Below are 13,118 nucleotides of genomic sequence, written 5' to 3' on the forward strand. Positions count from 1 at the left end.
GGCCTTCGGGGACCCCGGGCCGGCCGCCTGCGCGGGCGCGCCGTTCCTGCAGCTGCCCCCCCCCCCCCGCCTCCCCAGCACCACCGCCCCTTACCCTGCTCCCGGCCCGTTTGGGGGCTCCCGAGTCCCCTTGCAAACACCCATCCATCCTCGAGAACCTCTAGCTTGCTGCTTCCTGGCTCAGCGGGCAGCTTCTCCCAACCACCCCCTGCTCCTTCTACACCCCAGCTTTTCAGCTGGCTTGACTTGGGGGAGAAAACCCAGGTTTCTTGGTCTAGGGACTGGAGAAGCTGCACTTTTCATTTACGGTTATCTTTTTTTTTTTTTTTTTTTTAATTTTTCCTTGCAACTTTTATTGTCCTGGAGCATTGACTCTCTGTAGATTTTGTTGTAAGACCGCTATTCTCTCTGGGAATTCTTAACGTGGGCTCGAATAAAAGGGACCTCGGAAAAAGTTGGTTTAACTGTGAAAACCTTTTTGGACTCTTAATTGGTGCAACATTAACTGGGGAAAAGAAAAGCACTTTCTGGAGATGATGCAGGGCCTTTTTAATGATTTTAAAACAGTATTAAGTGTCCACATTTTTATCATTTTTGCGTCGGGGGAAGTCCACATATATGCACATATATCCCAAAAACTTCAGGCAGTCCTGTCTCGTGTAGAAATGAACCAGATAAAAAGCATTTAAACAACTATTATTTAAGCATAGAAACCAACTTTGATGAATTTTCAGAAATTACATAGCATTGAGCAAAACCACTGTTGAGGGAAAAGAGGGGTTCTTACAACCCAGTGGGGTAGTTGGGGAATGCCCCGTATTCAGTGCTAGGCCACATTCAAAACCCACGATTTAAAACGCACTCACAACCATCCTTTTCCTCCCTCCATTTTGAAAATTAAAAAATACCTGATTCAGATGCAGGTTTAAACAGGACAGTCCAGGACAGTGATTCTCAAATCTCGGTTGCTGATTAGAATCATCCTAAAGACTGTTAAAAATCCCAATGTCCAAACCACTGAGAATCAGCCTCTTCTCAAGGATAATTTAAAGCTCCCCAGGTGAGTCCAGTGTGCAGCCAAGGGTGAGAACCATTTATCCAGGGGAAGCGTAAGGAATGTGGGTAAGCCGTATGTTAAGCTGTGTAACCCTGAATTTTTTGAGTTAGATTGCTATAATGTCTTTACCTCCTTTGGCTTTTGAACTTAGTCTGACACTATTCACTAATTGCAGGAAATTTTTGAAATGGGAGGTTTTTTTTGCTTTCTTAAAATCGAAAAGGGAAAGCTAGTGAGGACGGCTAGACCCAGTCGTCTCTTTAGTTTAGCCTGGAGATCACCTGAATTTGTTATGGAAAATTTTGTGCATGTGTACACTTCCCAAGGGACTTTGAGGCTTTCATTAAATGATTATGATTCTCTCCATAATAGTTAAGAGTCACAATTTTATTCAGTTACATGATAGAATAACCAGCCTCATACAATGCCATTTAAAAAAAAAAAAGCCATTTAAAAAAAAAATACGTGAGTCAAATGAGATTTTCAGTAGTTAAATGTTTCTTCTCACAGTAATTAAGAAAGCATTTTCAATTTGACATAGCATAAGTCAAAATTACCACTAATTCTTAATCAGATGTAGTTAATGAGATTGTTGTATATATTCATCAAGGAAATGAAAAGTGCAGTTTTCCAAACCATAGATCAGAGACCAAGGTGATTTAGGGAGGAAAAAAGTGTATGGGAATTCTACATCCAGATTTCTTGATACTAATGGCTAGTGGAAATCTCTCCTAGGATGCCCTTTGGGAGCTAAGGTGGAGAAGTAATTGTTTAATGATGGCTGAGTAATCTTAAAAGGACTATTTTTTTTTTTTTTTATTCATTTGTCATCTCAAGTTTTGCCTTCATCATCTTTCTGTTGTAAAGACCAGGGATATTCAACCCTTATAGCCTATAGTAGAACTTTACAAAATGGGAACTAGTTTTTGTACTCAAACTGAAAAGATACAAGGTATGTTATTTCCCTGTATTCTAAGTGTTGACTCTGAATGCCCAGTAATTGTAAAACAGTTTTATTTTCAGTATCAAACTTTCCAAATACAATATATTTTAGAAGCATTCATGTATTTACTAGCATCAAATAGTTTATATGCTTTATACGTTTATATGCTTAGACTAGTTTACTTAGATTTATTTATTCTTGTAGGCCATTTTAAATACTGCTGTGTAATACCTAATTTAATCCTTTGCTCTTGGATTTCCTCTTACATTTAAAACTTTAAGTTTGGGATCCCTGGGTGGCGCAGTGGTTTGGCGCCTGCCTTTGGCCCAGGGTGCGATCCTGGAGACCCGGGATCGAATCCCATGTCGGGCTCCCGGTGCATGGAGCCTGCTTCTCCCTCTGCCTATGTCTCTGCCTCTCTCTCTCTCTCTGTGACTATCATAAATAAATAAGAATTAAAAAATAAAATCTTTAAAAAAAAAATAAAAAAATAAAACTTTAAGTTTTATGGAAAGGTTTTTCACCGTTAATCTGGACAACATTCCTTTGATGTAGGTAAAGGAAGGGGCATTTCTCTTTTACAGCTGGGGACTTGTAGGCCTAGGTTAGATAGCCTTAGTTTATGTAAGCAGTGAGTTATAGATCCAGATGGAAACCCAAGTCATGATCTTGATTCCTAGTTAATTTTCTTTGTATGAAACCAGAGTAGTTTCTGAAAAATTTTTTTTGGTAACAGCCAGTTACGAAATCTTTTTGCTAATTCACTGACCTTCCAAATTGTTATAATTTTAGTGAACATTTCACTGGATGACATCCTTTTTCCAGTTTACTCCAGTTCTTTGGTCTTTCCTCTAATCCTCAAAATATAACGACATTAATTCTGCCAGTAAGTGTGGAGTCTCTACTGTCCGTTGGCCCTGTGTTTTGTCAGTATCTTGCACTGGTGATGTGCGATGTGGATTTTACTATCTTAAATTTGTGCTAAGGTGGAAATCCAAATGCAGTATAGTGGGAGTGGAGGGAAGCATACAGTTAGCTGGACATTGAAGTGTCAGGAGTGGTGTTACAGTGTCTTTGAATTGAGTTCTGGGAACAAAGTAGGTGGTGGTTCTAATGATGTGTATAATATGGAGATTCCTAGACTTACACATCAGCCAGTTGTAAAAGTTTGAAGTGGTGGAGGCTTTTATAGAGTGTCTAAATTTTTCAGGTAAGGATATTAATAAGTGCCATTTGCTTATCATTTTATAAACAAAGGACATTTTATGACAGAAGTCCTTATAGAGAAATAAGCTTATAATAATTGGAATAGATTATTTAAAAAATTGAATGAATATTATGAAGAATTAAGTTTTTTTTTCCTCTGCATATCTGTAAAAACTGTTGATTGGCATTGGGAAGATTGGTTTATTAGAATATTGAATTGAGAACTAGGGGAGGAAGGAAAAGGTAAATGAGTTCTTACTATATGCTTATGTTATTTCTTTTAATCCTCACAAGAGTCCCATGAAACAAGTATTATCTGTCATTTAAAGATGAGGAAACAGACTTAGTTAAGTAACTTAACCCAACTCAATCAACTAGTAATTAGGAGAGCCTGAATTTTAATTATAGGCTTTTTTCCCTCTTCCAAAGCCCATGTTTTTTTGTATTACCTTACTGGTTCTGCTACTTATTACTTATTACATGATTTTGTGCAAAACATTTCACCTGCAGGCCATAGTTTTTTTTCTGTCCATATAGTTGGTTTGACTAGATAGTTAATTGAGGTTTCTTTATTGAGAATAAATATCCTTTGGTTGAACCAAAGCATTGTGTGACTGAGTGGATAAAAAGTAAAAATTTATTTGTGGTAATAGCGTTTGGGTTTTTGTTGTATTATTTTTCATGTGTATTTTTGAGCTTAATCTAGTGACACAACTTTTCAAGTCAATTTGAAGCCAGGCTGTATGATTTTAGGTTGTAGAGTATCTGAGACAGAAAGTCAGTTATAAATCTTTTTAAAATACGCCATGTCACTGGTTGTTATTATTCGTTGATTATGTGTATCCTGTTCTATATAGGTTCATCGTTGAATTTGCCAGGCAGCAGACTATGTAAGTTTATAGGTCATTTAGAAACTTTTATATCCTACTGTAGCATAGTGTTTTTCATGGTGTGTCCTATAATCCATTAGTGGGTCATGAAATCAATTTTGTGGGTCAGAAACAGCATTTAAAAAATGAAATGGAAGAGTAAATATTAGAGTACATCACAGGGTAGAGAGGGAAATACTGTTTCCTGAAATTTGTTTGAAGTGTTTGTGATGTGTGTGTGTGTGTGTCTAGGTTGCATTGTATTTCAGACTAACAGGTCATGGTTAAACGCGTTTGAAAAACACTTCTTTAGAGTAGCATTTCTCAACCACAGCACTATTGACATTTTGGGCTAGATGACTTTTTCTTGTGGCTGCTGTCCTGTTCAGTGTAGGATGTTTAGCTGGATCCCTGGCTTTTACCCACTAGATGTCAGTAGCACTTCTGCAGTGGTAACAACCAAAAATGACCTCACCCATTAGTTCCTAGGGGGCAGAATTGACCCTTGGTGAGAACTGTTGCTTTAGAGCAAGCATTCTTTCGGACAGTTTACTCTGTTGGATGTGGAAAGATAACCTTATGATTGGGACTAATACTGTATCTTGTGGAAAGAAGAGTCCTACTAGTTGTATGGTTTTGGGCAAGTTATTTTTTCTGAGCCTCAGGTATTTCATCTATAAAATGGGAAGTATAATACCTACTTTATCTAAAAATGCTTTTATAGTACATAAGTGCATCATGGATCTCAATGTGTCTCATATCATTAGTGTCTAGGTCTATTTTTGTCTCAATCTAGTTTGTATGTTTGAATAGCTTTGTAAAGGCAAAGAAAATTTTAAAAATTCATATAAACAGATTTTTAAAGAGTTAAATTGTATGTGCTCTGGTTATCTTTTTAGCTGCTAAATTTACTGATTTTTAGGTACCACGTTGAAACAGTTGCTCATTTCAAGTGGAGATAAAGTGATTTGGGAGTATAAGGACTTCTAGTGATAGTTTTATTTGGGCTAAGTATAAAAATAACAGAAAAACCCAAGTAGAGCTTATCTACGTTATATTTTGTTTTCTTTAGATATATTATGGAATTATTACAAGAACCCTATGAGGTAGTTAATATTAACTTTATTTTACAGATTAAGAAACTGAGGTACAGAGCATTGTAGTGACTTGCTGGCAGGGATGGATTCATGCCTAAGCAGTCTGGCTCCAGAGTCAGCAGTTTAGCCACTAAACTGGATTGACTCTATGAATAATGTAGAATCCTTTGATGCATCTTATTGGGTTCTCAATCTGTGGTATGAACCTGGTCTTATCTTAGCTTGTTATTAAATCTGAAAGATTTTTTACTACCATGAGAATGTATGCAGAATTTCCTGCATGTCTTTTAAAATGTTATTATCCTTAAGTCATGGAAGGGTGTTACTTATTTTTTTGCTATGCTTTTCGTTTTTGTTTTTTTAAAACTTGCGTAGCTAATACCATGTTTTTTTTTAGATTTATTTCTTACTTCTACTAAGACTTATTTTTAATTAAAATTTTAATTAAAATTTAATTTTATTTAATTTAAATAAAATGACCCATGATAGTATTTGCTGAGATTAGCCACTAGTAAATTTTTTTGTGCTCTTGTGTAGCATTTCTTTTCTTTTTAAAGATTTTATTTATTTATTCATGAGACACACACACACACACACACACACAGAGGCAGAGACACAGGCAGAGGGAGAAGCAGGCTCCATGCAAGGAGCCCGATGTGAGACTGGATCCCAGGACTCCAGGATCACACCCTGGGCCCAAGGCAGACGCTAAACCACTGAGCCACCCAGGACTTGTGTAGGATTTCTTATGATAAGATCTACAACATTGGTTTAACCGAATCTGTCCTGCCTGTTGTTTTTATATGGCTCAGGAGCTAAGAGTGGTTTTTACATTTTTAAATGGTTGGAGAAAATCAAAGGAATAATATTTTGTGACATTTGAAAACTATACAAAATTCACATTTCTCTGTCCATAAATAAAGTTTTATTGCAACATAGCCACACTCATTCATGGACTGCTTCTATGTTACAGCAGGTAAATTAAATAGTTGCTACAGACAGTGTGCCCTGTAGAACTTAAAATATTTACTGTCTGGCCTTTTACAGAAAGAGTTGCCAACCCCTGTTTTAGATAACTTACTTACTTATTGTGGCTGCTGTTCTTTGTGTTACTTCCCTTCACTAGAATATCAGCTTGTAGAGCAGAGATGTTTGTTTTGCTCACTGATGTATCTATCCCAAGTACCAGAAGCAATGCTCAGCTCATAATAACTGCTCATTAAATATTTGAATACAGTAAACAATGCAAGAATGTATAAAAATGAATGATTAATTTTCAAACTAGTGAGACTTAACATTTATTAAATACCAGTTCATTTTAATTTTACAACAACCATGTAAAGTACAGATGTTATCCTCATTTCTCACCAAGAAGAAACAGACATTGAAGGAAAAAAGTAACTTACCCAGGGTTACACAGCTAAGTAAATGGTAGAACTGGATCTGGTCCTAGAGACTCTGGTCTGGATTCCCATAAATGACTTAATACCTAATCCATAATGCCTTTTCCATAAGATACTTAACTAATTCTGCTATGTATAGTGGAATAGTTTTGCTTTAGGAGTTTACCATTTTTTCTCATGCTTTGTCACGAGCCTGCTACTCCTGCTGAGAACAGGCAATTAAGACAGCTAAGAGTCTACTCCATTTTAGGAAAACAGGATAAGACTTGACAAACCAAGTCCAGAAAGTGTGTTGTTAGTAGCTTCTTCCCCTCTACTTATGGTGTTTTTAATGTAATCAGATTTTCCCCCTTAAAATGAATTTTGAAACTGAAGTTGAATTGATAAAATAGTAAATTTAATATGACAATGGAAGTAATGGAGGATTTGAATATTATTTTGATCTTTAATTTGAATCAAGTTTCTAGATAAGATCTTTGCATGTAAACATGATGATTTAATTTGCCATTAGATGTAAAAAATTAAAATTACATCCAAATAGTAATTTTCTTTTGTTGAACAGTAGAATTAAAGAAGATGACAGTGTATATATTTCTTTGTATTTTTATTATTTGTAGCTTTCTTCAAGTGCTTTTACTTTCTCATGCCCTGAGGTACTAGGTTTCCATGTTGTACTACTTCAGAAAAGTATGTGCTTTCTTATATAAGCTGCTCTTTATCCCATTTTTAAGGGGGAAAGAAAAAACTAGTTCCCCTCAAATCATCTATATTCTAATAGCTTAATACTTTATAATTATTTCTGGAACAGATCAGACTCCTCTTGATATTAAAGTTTAAACAAACTATAATAGGGCATTTTTAAATTTTTACATTGTAAAAGTATTATAATAGCATAAAGAACATTTGAACAAAGACAAAAGCACTTGTAACATTATCCTAGCACAATTATTTTAAAATTTCATATAACTTTATAGAGTATCTATTTAGTATGTATACAGAGTAATGGAATTTTAGGTTTGGAGGGAGTCCGGTCTAATCCTTTACATTTAAAGAAATTATGTGATGTGTTGGTTGGTGCATGCATCATTTAACTATATCATCAAGCCCTTCAGAGCGCAAGCCAATATCTTTTTGACCTAGCGTACTTTTTATTATACTATTATCATTTGTTAATTTATAAATTTCCCTTATTTGTACTTGAACCAAGCATACAGGATGTATTCTGCTATGTATAAAACTAAATAGAATGCATTTGAATATTTTTATTGGTGCTTATTTACATATATTTATTATGCTTTTCTTTTCAAATTTTTATTCAGCTTTCTAAAACGAACTTTTCCAACAACAATGATTTCCGTGCTCTTCTGCAGTCTCTGTATGCTACTTTTAAGGAGTTCAAAATGCATGAGCAGATCGAAAACGAATACATTATTGGTTTGCTTCAACAACGCAGCCAGACCATTTATAATGTACATTCTGACAATAAACTCTCTGAGATGCTTAGCCTCTTTGAAAAGGGACTGAAGAATGTTAAGGTGAGTTGCAAAAATGGGCATTTATCATAACTTGTGTCATTTGCTTGTATGTCAGCAAAAACTGTTAGAGTTTTATTGTAAATGATGTTATGTTATAGAAAAAATATTCTTACACTGGTTAAAGACTTTATTCAAGGGATTACTGCATTGAGGTTTTGCAGGAGAGGAGAGAGATGGGACTGAATTCTGCATTTATCAAGGATAGCTGGGGATTTGTAGCCAAGGAACAGAGTGGGGTCAGGAAGATTACTAAGAGGAAACATCCAGGCTAGGGAGGATCTTGCTAGACTGACTCAAGAGGGTTTTTGCTGAAGGCAGATCAGGGTGGTAAGATATTGAGGGTGGATAGATGATACTGAGAATGATCAGATGCCAAGGGTAGAAGGATTTCTGCTAAACTGACTCAGAACTTTTGCTAAAACTGGACTTCAGTAGGCCAAGGACAGAGCTCAAAATTGGGACCTAGTTGAGAAGAAGGCTCAGAGAAGCCTGTCCTGGGTTGATGATAATCTTTGTCAGTTACCTTTTCGTTACTATATATAAAATTTTATAGTGGATGTTACTCCCTAACTCTAAAAGTTGGTTTTGTAAATGGAAGTTTTAATCACCGAAACATTTTTACTTTTTGGTAACATTTGCTCAACTCTTAAAGTATAATAAATGCCTAATAAATAATAAATGTTACTGATGACTAAAGGTGAGATTGTTGCAAGAGTGAATACTTTTATTTTATAAAATTTATTTAAAAAATGAACGTTACTTATAATGTTCACTATATTTCCTTATTCCATATTTTAGGATGCAGGGATTGTTAAACAGGACAATTTTTTTTTTTAAAGATTTTATTTATTAATTTGACAGAGCACAAGCAAGGGGAGAGGCAGGCAGAGGGAGAAGCAGGCCCGATGCGGGGCCTGATCCTAGAACTCTGGGACCATAATCTGAACTGAAGGCAGATGCCTAATTGACAGAGCCAGCCAGGTGCCCCTAAACAGGACAGTTTTTAATTGTATAACATAAAATTAGCCATTTTTGAGTGTAGTTTAGGATAATGATGCAGAAAGATTTTCCTTTTAATTATATTTACATATTATAGAAATTCAAAATTTGATCTTCGTTTATAGTTTCCCTTGTGGCTTAGTGAAGCATAGACTTAGGTTGCAACTGTCTCAAACTGCCACACACCTTTCACTTACAGATTTGTGTTCTAGAAAACCTGTTCTGCAGCAGAGAAGAAGATGGGCTAAAGGGATAGAAACGACTGAAGTAGGAAGATGATTCTCAAATGTATTGTAATAGTGTCTGGAAGAAGATACAGTAACTCCTTGGTAGGGAGGTAGGCGATTAGGTGAGGATAGGGTACTGGATATTGATGGAAAGGTGGTTTACTTTTTATCGAATACTCCTTTGTACTATTTTCAGTTTTATATTATGTTCCTGTATTACCTATTCAGTAAAATTATTAAGATCTGAACTAAAGTAGAGGGAAGGGGACAGACTTGAGATTTACATAGGACAAAACTGATAGCACGTAGTGCTTGCATAAAAAGGGAAAAGGAACAGAGAAGGAGAGAGGAAATGAGAACTGAGCCTAAATTTTTAGGGAATATAGAAGAAAAGCTTGGGGAATAAAAAGATCCCTTTTGGACACATTGGATTTGAACTGCTTATGCTTAATAAATGGTAGGCATTTATTAATAGGAGGCATAGATGGATTTCAAGGTCAGAAGAATAATTTGATTTGGAAAAGCAAATTTGGTTTATTATTAGCATTTGAAGTGGAAATGGAAGCCACTTGGGCATGCTTAGGGAAAATGCGTAGAATCTTCAGAGAAAAGGATATTGAATGGAATATTGAGAAATACATATATATTTTTTTAAGATTTTATTTATTTATTCATGAGAGACAGAGAGACAGAGAGAGAGAGAGAGAGAGAGGGGCAGAGACACAGGCAGAGGGAGAAGCAGGCTCCATGCAGGGAGCCTGATACAGGACTTGATCCCAGGACTCCAGGATCACACTCTGGGCCAAAGGCAGGTGCTAAACCGCTGAGCCACCCAGGCGTCCCTGGATAAAATATTCCTATATTTAAAAAGTTTTCTTGTTTTGTTAAATACCACATGTTTTAAGTTGAAAGGGCTGATGTAGAAGTGATAGATGTTATAGGGAGGAAATGGGATCTTAGTTCATTTGAGAAAGAACTTTGTAGTTACTGTCCAGGATTAGAATGTTTTACTTTAAGCTGGTCTGAGCCCCTTACTTTTAGAAGTATGCCTTTTGAAATAGACATGGGTTTCCGTCAGCATAGTATAACAGTTTTGGATTGTGTAGTGATTCTGAAGGGACTCTGTGGTGATACAGTCCACTGAGCACTTGGGGACAGCTCAGATGTAGATTAGGAAAACTGAAACAGAGATTATATAAATGGATACATTAGAAATCAATAGAAGTTTTGAGCAAATATTTGCTATTTTTTTTAGACTTTTTTTTTTTTTTTTTTTTAAAGATTTCACCTATTTATTCATGAGAGGTAGAGAGAGAGAGAGAGAGAGAGAGAGAGAGGCAGAACTGATTTCCTGGGCAGCCCCCGTGGCGCAGCGGCCACCTGTAGCCCAGGGCTTGATCCTGGAGATCCTGGATGGAGTCCCATGTCAGGCTCCCTTCATGGAGCCTGCTTCTCCCTCTGCCTGTGTCTCTGTCTCTGTCTCTTTCTCTCTCTCTGTCTCTATGAATAAATAAAATCTTTAAAAAATAAATAAATAAACTGATTTCCTAAGATCGGTACAATATAAATAATGAAGCAAAACTTTTATAGGATATAATTTTTTTTTTGTTTCTAGAATGAATGTGAGCAGTTAAATTATGCAAAACAGTTGAAAGAGAGATTGGAGGCTTTTACAAGAGATTTTCTTCCTCACATGAAAGAGGAAGAGGAGGTAAGCATAATTTTTTTTGCCTTGTGATTTTGATTTATAAAATTTTAAAGATGTTTTGCCTTTCATTCTTCAGAATAATGCATAGGAAGATAAGCCTCTGGTTCATTTTAGGAAAGGAAGAAAATCCGGAGGGAAAAAAGCATTAATTTTGTTCCCTCAGAGAGGTGGTTGCTTTTCACTGAATCAAGGTTTAATTCATTTACTCAACTAATATTTATTTTCTTATTATGTAGATATCACTGTATTGAATGTTAATAACTTTTTATGTTACCTTAATGTCATCTTAGAACCTTTAGAGGATTCTTAAAACTTTTTAATGTTGTATTTTCATGCTAAGTTTAAAGAATTTGTAGTGTTTTTTTTTACATATTTATTTGAAAGAAAGAGAGAGCATGAGGGGGTGGGAGGGGCAGAGAATCTCAAGCCGAGGACTCCTTGCTGAGCATGGAAACTAATGCAGAGCTCCATCTCAGGACCCCGAGATCATGACCTGACCTGACACCAAGAGTTGGACGTTTAACCAACTGAGCCACCCAGGCACCCCTAGTATTCCTTTTTTTTTTTGTAGTGGATTTTGGTAATCTAATGGTAGTGTTAAACTTAACAATTTTATTCCTATTTACACATGTATTAGGATATCACTGAGCAGATGAGCAAAACATTTTCTCATTCTCTTTCTCTAAAAGTGGGGTGGATATTAGGACTAGAGTAAGGAATAGAAAAATTATTTTATGAGGAACTGGATTCTTACTCAGTTGTTAATCAGTTACTATGGTGATTATCACCTATGGCTTCACCTTATAATCAGATCTGTATTAAAAAAAAAACAAACAAACCTGCTTTTCAGCTCTTTCCAGACTAATTAAATTAGGTGAGAGATACTGGCCTGGATGTATTTTAAGGGTCCCCAAGTCATTGTAATATGAAACTAGCATTGAAGTCACTGAGTTACTATAGTAGTGTTTCTTAACCTGTGATGCACATCAAAATGATCTGCAGAACCAAAAACAAAACAAAACAAAACTGTGGCTTCAATTCTTAAAGACTCTAATTCTGTAAGTTGGAGGTTGAGACCAAGCATCTGTTTCAAAGAAGACATATAGATAGTTGAGGGTCTCAGTAGAGCTCTGAGTTTTATGGTTCTTAGTACACTGGGTACCTTTCTCATAGGATTTAGAGGTCCTGTTGAGGTAGAGTTCAGTTACTGTAGTAGCAGCAGAAGGCAGTTAACTGACTGAAATGTCTACCTATCTGAGACTGAGTAAGTGTATTTGATAGCTCTGCACAGGAAAAACTTCTGATGCTTTTTAATTACTTGGGATTTATTAGCCAGAGAAGCCATAGAAAGAAGGGTCTTTTTGGTGATATTCTTCCCTACACACTCTTTTAACTAACTTGGTTGCAACAACTAAAACTTTTAGCTCTTTGAAGTATGGTGTCGTAATACTACAACTGAGCTATTAATTAAAAAGTGTAAAGAAAACTAGTTAAGCATCTTTTCTTATGAATATTTTGTTTCATTTAGGTTTTTCAGCCAATGTTAATGGAATATTTTACCTATGAAGAGCTTAAGGATATTAAGAAGAAAGTGATTGCACAACACTGCTCTCAGAAGGACACTGCGGAACTCCTTAGAGGTCTTAGCCTGTGGAATCAAGCTGAGGAGCGACAGAAGTTTTTTAAATATTCTGTGGATGAAAAGTCAGATAAAGGTGAGATTTAGGGGATCCCTGGGTGGCTCAGCGGTTTAGAGCCTGCCTTCGGTCCAGGGCGTGATCCTGGAGTCCTGGGATCAAGGCCCACATCGGGTTCTCTGCCTGTGTCTCTGCATCTCTCATGAATAAATAAATAAAATCTTTAAAAAAAAAAAAAAAAAAAGGTGAGATTCATACATTTAAATAGTGAGTAAGTTCTGAGGCCATTTGCATCTTGTTGATAGGAACTTTAGATTTTGTTTGAGGAATAATTTAAACCATTTATTTTAAGTGTACATTTAATTGAAGACAGTAATTTCTAAGAATTTGGCTTTATGATACTTTAACGTCCCATATGCATTATAGTGTTTCTTAAG

The 13,118-nt window shown here is 35.8% G+C and overlaps 1 protein-coding gene across 5 annotated transcripts in view; it reads left to right on the top strand.

The window, feature by feature from the left end:
- Positions 1–13,118, top strand: part of FBXL5 (F-box and leucine rich repeat protein 5) — a 43,920-nt gene that overhangs the window by 1,346 nt on the left and 29,456 nt on the right. For 4 of the 5 annotated variants that reach the window (XM_077877297.1, XM_077877301.1, XM_077877291.1 and 1 more), the window contains exons 2-4: positions 7,895–8,110; positions 10,952–11,047; positions 12,573–12,759. In XM_077877297.1, the coding sequence (XP_077733423.1) occupies positions 7,976–8,110; positions 10,952–11,047; positions 12,573–12,759 (418 nt within the window). In that variant the 5' untranslated portion in view covers positions 7,895–7,975. Of the gene's footprint in view, positions 1–4,063; positions 4,097–7,894; positions 8,111–10,951; positions 11,048–12,572; positions 12,760–13,118 lie in introns of those variants that run through there. The other variant, XM_077877284.1, reaches the window with a different exon arrangement.

This window comes from Canis aureus, chromosome 2, assembly GCF_053574225.1.
Source record: "Canis aureus isolate CA01 chromosome 2, VMU_Caureus_v.1.0, whole genome shotgun sequence".
NCBI lineage: Eukaryota > Metazoa > Chordata > Mammalia > Carnivora > Canidae > Canis > Canis aureus.